Source organism: Drosophila sechellia, chromosome X (genome assembly GCF_004382195.2).
Source record: "Drosophila sechellia strain sech25 chromosome X, ASM438219v1, whole genome shotgun sequence".
NCBI classification, from domain to species: domain Eukaryota; kingdom Metazoa; phylum Arthropoda; class Insecta; order Diptera; family Drosophilidae; genus Drosophila; species Drosophila sechellia.
This window is the reverse complement of record NC_045954.1, coordinates 6232525-6244766: the sequence shown is the minus strand read 5'-3', so window position 1 is coordinate 6244766 and position 12242 is coordinate 6232525. Positions and strand designations below refer to the sequence as shown.

At 44.3% G+C, this 12242-nt stretch overlaps 3 protein-coding genes across 13 annotated transcripts in view; 1 reads left to right on the top strand and 2 right to left on the bottom strand.

The window, feature by feature from the left end:
* LOC6612256 (uncharacterized protein DDB_G0284459) overlaps positions 1-1962 on the bottom strand; it is a 39176-nt gene extending 37214 nt beyond the window's left edge. For 2 of the 11 annotated variants that reach the window (XM_032724277.1, XM_032724278.1), the window contains exon 1: positions 1775-1878. The gene's annotated coding sequence lies outside the window, so the exon portion shown is untranslated. Of the gene's footprint in view, positions 1-1774 lie in introns of all 11 variants that reach the window. The other 9 variants (XM_032724281.1, XM_032724282.1, XM_032724283.1 and 6 more) reach the window with 7 other exon arrangements.
* Positions 1963-4637: 2675 nt separating this feature from the next.
* Positions 4638-8758, bottom strand: LOC6612259 (protein deltex). The gene is made up of 4 exons (XM_002036735.2): positions 8270-8758; positions 6377-7648; positions 6171-6313; positions 4638-6103 (listed from the first exon to the last, which is right to left on the bottom strand). The coding sequence occupies exons 1-4, from the start codon at positions 8756-8758 to the stop codon at positions 5803-5805; spliced, it is 2205 nt and encodes a 734-aa protein (XP_002036771.1). The 3' UTR covers positions 4638-5802.
* A 1116-nt stretch (positions 8759-9874) lies between these two features.
* LOC6612260 (60S ribosomal protein L7a) lies at positions 9875-12105 on the top strand. Its single transcript, XM_002036736.2, has 6 exons — positions 9875-9925; positions 9994-10031; positions 10599-10654; positions 10722-10845; positions 10952-11322; positions 11686-12105. The coding sequence occupies exons 3-6, from the start codon at positions 10640-10642 to the stop codon at positions 11989-11991; spliced, it is 816 nt and encodes a 271-aa protein (XP_002036772.2). The 5' UTR covers positions 9875-9925; positions 9994-10031; positions 10599-10639; the 3' UTR covers positions 11992-12105.
* The last annotated feature ends 137 nt before the right edge of the window (positions 12106-12242 follow it).

The window sequence follows — 12242 nt, the reverse complement described above, 5'->3', positions numbered from 1 at the left end:
GCAAAATGAATATATAAATGAATAATATGCCAGATAGTATAGCTTAGAGTTCAGATTAATTCCATAGAGGGTGGCCAGTGAGATTGCTCGTTTTGTCTGATGATGCAATTATTTCGCTGCACATTTCTCATGTTGATTTATTTGATGTTTATAATTTGTCGCTGCTGCCCGGGGCTACGCAAAATAACCGAGCAATATCAGTTGCCATCGATCATGATCAGTAGTGTTATGGGCACTGTGGACGAGGCGAGCCAGAATCGGAATGGGAATCGTAATCGTAATCGGAATCGCATAGAATAGCCCAGAATCGGTCAGATCCCCACACCCCAATGCGTTGTGACATTTCCCCGTAAATGGCCAACTTCAAACATGGACAGCAGCTGCACATATACATATACATAAAAAAACACAAAACTAGAAACGAAACTAAAAAACGATAAACACAGTCAAGTGCATCCATCAATGCACGCAGCAAAACTGATGATTTTTCTTAAACCCAATAGTAATATATCGATAACTTTCTTATCAAATTCCAGCTCATCGTAAATAACTAAGAATGAGAAAATATAAAAATTTCATTTGAAATATTTCAAAAAGTATATTCCACTTATTTTCTAGCTGTGCACTCGAGTTGCAAGCTTGATTAGCACGGCCACAACATTTTGGCTTCGCTTTTGGTTAGCATCAACGGGCTCGGTCAACTGGCAATCCATTTGAGGGGGGCGGGGCCGGGGGCGGCATTGCCGGGAAAAAGCTCGGGCAAAAGCCAAACAAGTTCAAAACCACAATTGGGCAAACAGAGCCCAACATTGAGTCGAGCAATTGAACTTGAAAACTGAGCCAGTTCGAAAGAGAGCACCTTGCGATTGGGTTTTAGGTGGGGATCGCGGGAGTTGCGCTTTGTGGATGGGTCAGGTAGAAAAGTCTGGTCAAGTTAGTCACCTACGACTCAAATATGTCTCAAAGAATTTAACTGATTGATACAGTGGGTGCACACAATACGAAATTTGTATAATAATATAGTTGGATTTCAAACAACACAGTGATTGGCTTGTCTATTTTAATCTATAATCCTAATCCTTCCCATTTACGATAACTATTTAGATACAACACAAATCAAAGCATTCAGACGTCAGACATTTAGCGCATTTATGGGTCATCCATCACAACAGTGGACCAATAAAGCCATGTCCGTCGGACCATAAGATACATCTTTTTTTTTGGAACACAATCCGTATCTTATACAAATCGCGTGGGTTGGCGTGTGGCCAATGCCCTAAGAATCGCCGATCGGCGATCGCATAAAATTCATGAATTACCAAAACGGCGAAACGAAACCGTCATATTTTCCTGTTGGCCAATTAAAAACCGTTTTATTATCGAAAATCACTCCGTTTTTTTTATTTTTTTTGTAGGTCAAGATTTATGGCGAGTAAAATAAGCATACGCGTAAAATAGGCAAATTCAAAGCAAGGCAATAAAATACATGATGCATGTTACTGTATTGCACAAAAAATAAACGAAACATCTTAGAGTTTCTTTTTAATATTGTTTAATACGTTTAAACTATAAACCCTTTTTTAATCAGTGCCCCCATGAGCATAGTAATCGCCGCTAGGTGGCGCCAGGCAGCAGGAAAACCGCAGAAATCACCGCAAAACTGTTAGAATTCCTCCCCCAACATTGTAGTCAATCTTCCGCCCAATATATATATGATTAGATATATATGTATATATAGCTTACATATCTGTAGTACCTGTGCAATTGTACCCACCTGTTGCTGCTGCTGTTTTTTGAGCTTATTATCAGAGAAAGACGTCGACTCGAAGGCTTTTGTAACTTTAGACGACGCAACAACGCGCAGCAACGTATGTATTTTTGTGTACTTGGCAAATATTTAAACAGTAAATAGTTTAATTTACGGAAAGATCAAGTTGCGGCTGCCTTTCCGGCGAAAAGTTGCCAGCGACTTGCGCGCGGTTAAAAACGCGGGCGCTGCCTTTTTTTTGTTTTATTTCAACTCTGCCGATTGTTTGATTGATTTGCGGTTTGTTTGCTGGATGTTGCTGCTGTCACACGCGACTAATAACTCGAAGGAGTCGGGTTTCAACTTAAAACAAATACTAATTATTTCACCAAAAAACAAAACACGAAGTGCAGTGTCCTGCAACAAAACAGTCAAAAAAAATGAAACGCGTAAACACTTTAAAAAACGTTTTTTTCTCTATTTTTCGAATGCAACAGCGAGTGAGTTTTGAAGTAGGGTTTGTGCGGCAAGCCAAAGGAGGCGGAGGGCTGAGGGGCGTGGCGAATGATGCGGTTGGCACGAGCGGAGGCTCTTGACTGATTGCAAGCCGCTGTTGTTGCCGCATTTAGGCGCGGGCTCTCTCGGCCGCCCAAAACGCCGGCGTCGACGCCACTGCCACTGCAACGCTCTCTACACTCGGGGAAAAACATGACCACAACTAGGAAGTATATGTACATACATATGTCCAGAGAAAAGGGCGTGAGAACTCTGAAAGTGAGACTACTTCATGTGGCTTGCAGCGAGCATAGCATACTTTGTGGCGTTCTAGATACGCGAATTGTAGATCATCTTACCTTGATACTAGCTGTGATTATATAAACACCATCTGATTGATATGAAATTTGGGATACGAGTGGGTATTGAAAAAACAAAGAAGTTGCCTTCAGGTCGGAAGTCTCCATTTCCTGAGCTGCACTGCGTGTTAACTATTTTTGCGAGTGCATGCAACATACATATCTCTCAGCGTCAGCTGATCCTGAGCGATAAGGAAAGTGAGAGCGAGCGAGAGAGCGACAGAACTTGATAATCCCAGCTCATCTGCATGACTAATGACCACTGGGTGTGCAAATGGGAGGGGTATATGCGAGTATAGTGGAAAGACAGGAACAAGAACACAAAGAAAAAGACAAGAACATAAACAGGAACAAAGTCAATGCCTGCCAAACCCTTTGCATATTTTTCTTATGAGACTTTGCCATGGCAATCCAATACGAATTTCTCGTGCGAATGGGAATTTTTTTTTATCATGTTATACAATTGGCATTGGTGCAACTTAAAACTTAAATGGGTTTTGGGTTATAAGCCAATATAATAGCTCTTTTACTATCATATCTGTGTGTGTACCATATATATCAGTTGAAATATCTGATGTTAGAATGAGGATTAAAGGCGTTTTCCTCTAGACGGATATTGTAGATGTAGAACTGGAAAAGAGGACCAGTTCGAATGGCCTTATCGCTAGTGTCTGTCACAAAAAATGAAAATGGTCAGGACGAGGCTGAGGACAAAAAAAAAAAAATTAAACAAAAAGGCGAATGTCACAGGGTCAGTGGAGCAGGCTTTTTTATTTTGGCCAAAACCACCTTATTAGCGATCTCATCATCAATACGCACTTGTTGTCACCTCTCTCTTTCCACGGCGCACGCTTCGCATATATCGCTCTCTGTCTGTCGCGTTGTCGTGTTGCGTGTGTTGAATGTCAACGATCAGCGATCATTGTCAGTCGCATAAAATCGCATAAAGATCGCATGAAATGCTGTAAATTCTAGGAAAACATTTGCTTATGCAACTGGCACAAGGAAAACAGCCGCATCAGCAGGAGAGGCATCTATTTTTAGGCTACCGAAGTGCTCAAGCTGGAAAGAGAGTTATATCTATTTAATAATATTTCAAGTTCCCAAGATACCAAAATACACGCCCATTGTCATGGAACACGCCCAAAGCCAGAGAAATCTACAAATTTTCAGTTGCTGCTGGATCCTTTCACATCGTAGATTTGGCCAAATGCTGCTAATGCCAAACTAACGCCTTGCAACAGGAACAGCTGCGACCGAATGATGTCCGCCCTTGGAGGAGCAGTGAAAGCCGCTCTGGGCCAGGTTATATTGGCCACTTTTGGACACTGTCCTTGCGCCTGCCTGACGTCAGCACGTAGGCAGTTGAAGAGGCGACACGGCGACAACGACAACACGTCTTCAACTTGTTGCCGCTGCGCCTTAAATGGCCCGGAGCAACTTCACCAGCATCGCCAACATCACCAACATTTCCAACATCACGCACTCAATCCACTCCGATGCACTGCACAATGACAAAAAAAAAAAATGCATCTGATTTTTTGTCTTTTATTAATTTATTTTAAGTGATTCACGGCGGCGTAGACTGAAAACGAAAACCGAAAACTGAAAACAACTAAACCTTGGAAGTCCCAAAAATGTCAACTGATTGATTTGAATTGCACCGCATTGGTAAGAAACTGGCAACAATGCCATAGAGCACCTAATTGGAATTAAAGCTTGTGCTGGTAATTAGTTTACAAGCAGCATGGCACAATTGAGTGAATAATATAACATAAAAAGCCTAAAGAAAAGATTTCATTAGAATGTGCATGTAAAAGTTCCTGAAGAAAGGTTTCAGTTGAACACAAATGAAAAAGTCCCATAAGAAAGATTTTATTTAAATATAAGTTAAAAAATCCCAAATAAAAAAGATTTCCTTTAAAGATAAGTGAATAAGTCCCAAAAGAAAGATTTCATTTGAACATACATAAGTGAAAAAGTCCCAGAAGAAAGATTTCCCTAAAACATGAGTGAATAAGTGCCAAAAGAAAAACTTAATTTGAACATGAATGAAGTTACTTTATTTGAACTATATATAAATGTACTGTATTATGTATGCGTAATATGCATACATAAATGGTGTGGAATTTGTTGTGGAATATTCGCAATGAACTCTAATAACTAATCAGTGCTAAATACAACTTAGTAAAATCATATCATATCATATCAAATATGGTGGAGCGGACGGGAGCCGCTAGCTGTCCGTACGATCTCTACATACTATATGCTATATAGGCTATATATTGGCGATGTATACGATAGTTCGTTCGATGCTCGATGATATCAATATGAAAGCAACAATTCATCAAATGTATGCAAGGGATTCGATAAAAAAAAATTATTGTTATGTCGTATGGTTATGGGTTATGTTAAAATATGTTTATGTATGTATATGCGTATGCGTAATGGAATATCTGGCTGAGTTACAACTATGCTTCCTAAATGCTCCGTTTAATAATGAATAATTCAAATTAAAATCACATCAAATTCGCTGAATGAAAGAGATTAAATGGCCAAGACAAGTGAGACAAGTCTATCGAATTTACCCATCTCCAGTCCTCTCTCAAAATACTATTAATCCTATAGCGATATATAAAGAAAATCCACATGGATCTGATGATAGAGACGAATTCGAAACCGAGAGAGATGGAGAGATGGGCAATGGTTATAGCTAGCTATATCAACAATATACATATTCTATAAACGGGAGCGCTACGATTTTGGCACAGCTTACACTCGAATGGCGTGGCTTGGCTTGGCTTGAATCGAATAAGGAATCAAGAATCAGGATAATGCCTAATACTAGTAGGTGTCTTGGGTCAAGATTCTCTTGGGAACTACAGCTACAACTAACTAACTAACTAGCTAATACATATGATGTACGCCAACTTATTGGGTAAGTGTGTACAAATACGAATTGGAAGAGCGGAAAGGAAGCTACAATTGCAATTGTGGTTTGCTGTTGTTTAGGGTTCGAGCAGCTCGAACGCTATTACAATATATCTATAAAAAAAATATATCATAGTAAACGAGGATTGCACACACACTGAGATTATGTAGAAAGTAACTTAACGACGAATGGAAGAGAATGATCGAGGGGACTTCGGTGGGTGGGTGGTTGATTGGTTGGTGGTTCTACTGGGGACAGGGACCTAATCCTTAATCCGTCACGCCCAGGTGCACCAGCTGCTGCATGGTTCGCTGCAGATAGGTGGGGTCCGGAAACATATTGAACTGCGTCTTGTGATCCACACTGTTCCAGATCACCACATCCTCGCGTCCGGTGGTCACCGATCGTCCGATCGAGAATAGCAGCCGACGATCGAAGGCGATCTTGAGGAAGCGCAGCACCTTTCGCCCCAGCGGGCAGTCCGGCAAGTAGCAGATCCGCGGGAATCCCACGGCGAAGAAGGCACGACCCGGATGAGGATGCTCCTCCGTCTGCAGGCCCGATGCAATGCTGCCATGCAAAAGAAAAGCATGATTATAAGTGATTGCTCAGTGGCCACAGGCACATTCACACTTACTCGTAGACAATCTGTATGGTGTTCTGACCCTCGTGTCCTGGCAGATTCTTGCTGATAATGCTCCACGACATGCTGCCAATGGGCTGATTGCCCACCTTCTCGCCGTAAACGATGCCGCAAACAGGGCACTCGATGAAGAGGTTCTAGGGGAATGGCATTTTATTAACTCTTACTCTTTCTAATTGACATCGCTTTCGTCTGCTCACCTTGTTCATTTCGTTTTGCTGGGCGATGATCATCCCATTGAGGCACTGCAAATGCATGAGATGCTGGCAGCGACTCAGCGATATGGCCGGATTCTGGGCGGAGTGCACCAGCTCCTCCATGCACATGGGACAGGGCTGGGCATTGGGCCACAGTGGTGGCTCCACCACCTTGACAAAACGCGATATCATATCGCTGGCCGGGTCCACGCCCACAATCGAACCGGCGATTGATTGCTGCTGCTGCGCCTGTTGCTGCTGTTGCATCTGCAGCTGTTGCTGCTGTTGTTGCTGCTGCTGTTGCTGTTGCGGATGCAGTGGCAATGGCGGCGGCACCGGCGCCCTTTCGCCCAGCGACGATGGCGGCAGCGAGGGCACAAAAACCTCGTCGCTGCCAAGCGAGCAGTCCAGCAGGTCATTGACCGAAATGGCGAAGTTCCTGCTGCGCAGGCTCTCCTTGCTCTCGTGGCTGAGGTAAGTGGACACGGTGTCCACACTGGGTCTCCGCCGATGCGATTTCACACTGTTCGTGTCCGTGTCCGAGGTCCGCGTCCGCGATCTCGAGCGATGCGAGCCCATCCGGCTGCTCCTTTGCGACTGCAGGGATCCCTCCGAGCAGCGACTATGATGACTGTTCATCGAGGCAGTCAGCAAGTTCTTGGCGTGCGAGAAGTGGGCATGCGACAGATGGTTGGCATGGTGCAGCGAGGCCGATGACGAGGACGAACTGGCACTGGCCGCCGTCGTCATGTTCGATTGGTGCTTGGTGCTGCTGCTGAAGATGTTTAGGTTGTTGAGTATCTGACGTAGATTGGTGGTGGAGATCTCGCTGTGCTTCTTGGGCGGCTTCCTGGGCGCCGTCTGATGATGGATCTGATGGTGCTGCATCTGGTGTTGCTGCTGTTGCTGATGCTGGTGATGATGTTGCTGCTGTTGATGCTGTTGCTGATGCTGGTGCTGATGCTGCTGCTGCTGCTGCTGCACTTGATGGCTGGTGGGCAGTGGGTGCTGCTGCCGGGTCATGGGCACTCTGTGCAGGCTCTTGGTGTCGCCCAGTTTGGGCAGAGTGTTGTACTGGCTGCTCACGCTGGCGGAATTGGACTTGAGTTGGTTGGCCTGCTGCGGCGTTAGCTTCACCAAGGGATACGGCGCCTGCTGGGTACGACGGATGCTGCGCATGGGTCCGCTAGGTTGGCGCAGCTGGGTGAGATTGCAAAAGTTAATGGTGTAGGGCAGGCCGATGTGGGTGTTGCACAGGTCCAAGGTTTGTTCACCCTGCAAGGAAGTAGGAATAAGTTAAGTTAAAATCTATGTTTGAAGCTAGAATATGCAGTTGCAATTGGAATTTTAGTGCAGGAAGAATGACATCTAAAAGATAAACTTATATGGCCCCTAAAATTTGATCATATTACCATAATTCATCAAAAACTACAGCGATTTAAGTGCGAATGATTTTTCTAGTCTTTATTTTCAAGGCAGAAAGTTTCTGTATTCAAACTTTTACAAAAGTAAGAAATCAAATTTTTTTGAATTTTTTTGTCCAATTTTGATGTTGCAAAAATGGAAATTTTGAAAAAAAAATTAATTTGATTTTAGTTAGAAAACTTAAATGCACATTTATTTGTCTGAGCATCAGAAATTCAAAAATGTGCACTTTTTCGATATACTACGTTTTTTGGCTGAGATGTGAACTGTGGAACTTGGACAATATGTACTATTTAACTATCTATGGACACTTCACAGACTTGTGCATCCGTCGCGAATTCTTTAGCATCAGAGGTAAAACCACACTCTTTAAAGATTACCCATATATTCTTCTGATAAAAAATTCTTGAGCAACTCAAAATTCCAACTAGACTGCCAATGGGGAAATGTTCGGTCCTGCACGACACTCACCCTCGCCCAGGCGTCCTCGATGATGCACTGGACGTGCATGTTGTACGGCCGCCAGTCGTTGTTGCTATCGGCACTGCCGCCCGACCACTCCCACTTGGTTCCCTTGCCCGCCGGCGAGCTGGGTGCGTAGAACATGCGCCGAACGCCGATGGTCAGCAGGCCGGAGCCGGCCGTTTCCGCCTCCGATTCCTGGGTCATGGTGCGCACGTTGACGTAGTACTGCTCCAGGCTGGGATCCGCATCGCTCAGCATGACGCGCGTCAGTTTCTTGGCGTGGGCGCGTTCCAGGTGCTGCGACACCGCCGGCGAATAGGGCAGCCACTTGCCGCGCGACTCGAACTCCCACACGCAGACGGCATGGGCGTGGTTCACGGGCGGTCCACCGGATCCGGCGGTGGACAGGGCCATGGTGGCACAACTGGAGGCGGCGCTACCTCCGCCACCGGGAACAACGGATCCGGATGCCGCACTTCCGGCGCTGCTGGCCATTGCTTGCACTTGATCCGTTATCCCTGGAGTGAGCCCATTGCCATATCCATGCCCATTTCCATATCCAACTCCTCCTGCGCTCTCTTCAGTCGATCGCTCTCACTCACTCACTCTCTCTCTCGCTCTCTCTGGCTGTTGCTGTCGCGCTGTCTCGCTCGCTCGCGAAGATGGGCACAAAATAAACAAAGAAATTAAAAATGGTGGCCCCGCTGCCTGCGTTAGTTAGCCCTGATTTTCGCTGGCTTCCATTTTCCCGGAGTTTTCGTTCTGGTTCTCAAGTCACTCGGTTTCGTTTAGGCGCGGCTCAAGAATTCGCGTTTGATGGTTAAAACGGTTTTTCTAGCATTTAGCGCAAGCGCAGGCGAGAAATTTTTTTTTGGACAGCGATTTAATGAGAGACAACAGCGGAAAATGGCTAAATAAGGCCGGGTGAAAATACCGCACTGCATATGCATATTATGCAGCCACCAGTTGGATTCGGTAGTTTCAGGGATGGCTGGTTTCTAGCTAGATCTAGCTGAATGCTTAATGTTTTTTTTATTTTCTTTCCTTGCACTTAAATATAAATGTTTAGTTAGTTTATTAATCAATTTATAAATGTAATACAATTCTATATTGAAATGAAAAAAAAAAAAATAAGAACTTGAAATGTGATTAATACTAATTTCAATATTTTTCGTATAGTTTGGTAGGTTTAAGCGACGCGACTTCCAGCACTGTCTCCATCCTTCTATTTAGTATTTCTTTTTTCTCATTTTTGGTATCTCAACTTGGTCACTTTTAAAAAATTCGTAATTGGAGCATGTCTTTGCTGTAACGATCACATTTATGGTGTGTGTCCTAGATAAGATGGAATGCTACAAATATTATTTTTTAAGTAAACGAATGGAATCCTGAGCGACGCCTTGGCTCATTTTCAAGCGCTGGCCTATTCGAAAAACTTCCGCTTAAATAACATTGTTTTTTAACATGTCTGATGTACCTTAATATTTAAAAAAATAATTGGAGTGAGTCTCTGCTAAGAATAAGCACGGCTTCACACCTCGGTAAGTCGGTATTCGCAGTCTCTTTTGTCTTTTCGGTGCAAATGTGGAACGGTCACCTCGAATCTACTCGATTTCCAACACTGGAACTGCCACTTCCTTTCTTTTTCGTTCCACGTTTCCGGTGAGTGCATGTGCCTAGCTAGCAGTCCTGAATTTTGTGCTAAAAACCAATCTTTTATTTACTTGCAGCGAGTATTTCGATACGTTCGTGGTCGTGCTTATCACAGGTAAAGCCCACAATTCCAGAAATTCACCCAAAAACTACGCGGCCGGCGAAAATGTGTGCAAAACCATATTTTTTGTATAATTTTTTTTTCTGTGGGCTACCAAAGCCGTATCAAAATGTGCCACTTGAAAGAACAAAGTGTAAACAACACGTGAGGTACATAATGTACTCCAAAAACCTTTTTTTTTGTAGTGAAATTGCCAAATTCCAACGCATTTGAACAAAAATGTGCGTTGCGGCATGTTTTTGTGCATAAGTTGGGGCAGGTGTATGTGTGTGTGAGTGTTGAAGTGTTGATAAAGAAACCTAAAAACTTTAAAATTACAAAAATGAAAGTAATATTACTTCAATTTAATGAAAACGAAGTATATTTATTCAGAAAATCTGCGAAAAACGTGTGTTGTTTACACCCATTTATCACGCACACACACACACACGCAAGCAACATGGTTTTTTTTTCATACTTAAATATTTCATGCACGTGTTTTGCTGGTCGCTGAAGTTTTGCGTGTTTTCTTATTAACTTTACCAAAGTTTAAAACGTATTAATGTGGTGATTCTGTTTTAGCAACTGCTTATTTCGGTAGCAAACTTTAAAACCGCTTGAAAATGGTTGTCAAGAAGGTGAGTTATCGGCATACATTTGTTGTTAACTATAATTAACCTAATGAGTGTTTCATTGCGATTACAGCCCAGGCCAAAGAAGAAGCCAGTGACCAAGAAGGTGGCTCCCGCTCCTCTGGCTGTCAAGAAGCCCGTGGTCAAGAAGGTTGTTAACCAGCTGTTCGAGAAGCGTACCAAGAACTTCGGAATCGGTAAGTGCACATATATATACATACATATATGTATATATGAATATTCCAGCGGAATTCCTAACATATTTGCTCAATTTGATATAATATATATTCTCTCACTTTGCAGGCCAGAATGTGCAGCCCAAGCGCGATCTGTCCCGTTTCGTTCGCTGGCCCAAATACATCCGGGTGCAGCGTCAAAAGGCTGTGCTCCAGAAGCGCCTGAAGGTCCCACCACCAATCCACCAGTTCAGCCAGACTCTGGACAAGACCACCGCCGTGAAGCTGTTCAAGCTGCTGGAGAAGTACCGCCCCGAGTCGCCGCTGGCCAAGAAGCTGCGCCTGAAGAAGATCGCCGAGGCTAAGGCCAAGGGCAAGGATGTGGAGCCCAAGAAGAAGCCCAGCTATGTGTCCGCCGGTACCAACACGGTCACCAAGCTGATCGAGCAGAAGAAGGCCCAACTGGTGGTCATTGCCCACGATGTTGATCCTCTGGAGGTGAGTTTAGTTCTGAAAGCTTGCACATCCACTCGTGCCTCGCCAACTTGCAATTACCCATGGTTCCCAATCACTTTGCGATGATGAAACAATTTCTTCAACTCAAGGCTTCTCGCTTCTGGCGGCTGACAGGTCATCCTGCTCCGGCGAAGTCGGTCGCTTCCATGTAGAAATTTGACTCCTGACGCCTTAGTTCTTTGATAAGAGGATTGCTTAATCTTTGGATTAGTTAAAGAGCAGCTAAACCAAAGATAAAGTTTACATTTTAAGAATTGAGGGCAACTTGATGGCATCCATGCGCAATCGCACAACCACGTGGTTTTCCTAGCCGACAATTGATTAACGCGTTCATTTCCATTCCAGCTGGTGCTCTTCCTGCCCGCCCTCTGCCGCAAGATGGGCGTGCCCTACTGCATTGTGAAGGGCAAGGCTCGTCTGGGTCGCCTGGTGCGCCGCAAGACCTGCACCACCCTCGCCCTGACCACCGTCGATAACAACGACAAGGCCAACTTCGGCAAGGTCCTGGAGGCTGTGAAGACCAACTTCAACGAGCGCCACGAGGAGATCCGTCGCCACTGGGGCGGTGGCATCCTTGGCTCCAAGAGTCTGGCCCGCATCTCCAAGCTGGAGCGCGCCAAGGCACGCGAGCTTGCCCAGAAGCAGGGTTAATTCAATCTGAAGCCGGTCCGGTCCGATGGTGGAGACTTTTAAGTACACATGGATGAAATTAGTTGGGCCATGCTCACTGAATTTGATAACTAATAAACTTTTAAGTGTACAATTTTTTTTGTTTTTTTTTTTTTTAAATCTAAGTGCCTGTGAGAGTGCTTTTGGATGAGTCGATGATTTGGCGTCGGCTTGGATTTAATAAATCTGAGATGTATCCATGCCCATCACGCACTTTGTTTTCCGCCAATAGC

What these genes read in the sequence shown, in the direction of transcription:
- LOC6612259 (XM_002036735.2), bottom strand. Translation starts at nt 8,758, where the DNA reads ATGGCCAGCAGCGCCGGAAGTGCGGCATCCGGATCCGTTGTTCCCGGT. An exon ending in AGCAAAACGAAATGAACAAG is followed by an intron (nt 6,314 to 6,376) that starts GTGAGCAGACGA and finishes CCATTCCCCTAG; the next exon opens with AACCTCTTCATCGAGTGCCC. An exon ending in ACCATACAGATTGTCTACGA is followed by an intron (nt 6,104 to 6,170) that starts GTAAGTGTGAAT and finishes TTTGCATGGCAG; the next exon opens with CATTGCATCGGGCCTGCAGA.
- LOC6612260 (XM_002036736.2), top strand. An exon ending in TACCAAGAACTTCGGAATCG is followed by an intron (nt 10,846 to 10,951) that starts GTAAGTGCACAT and finishes CTCACTTTGCAG; the next exon opens with GCCAGAATGTGCAGCCCAAG. An exon ending in ACGATGTTGATCCTCTGGAG is followed by an intron (nt 11,323 to 11,685) that starts GTGAGTTTAGTT and finishes TTTCCATTCCAG; the next exon opens with CTGGTGCTCTTCCTGCCCGC.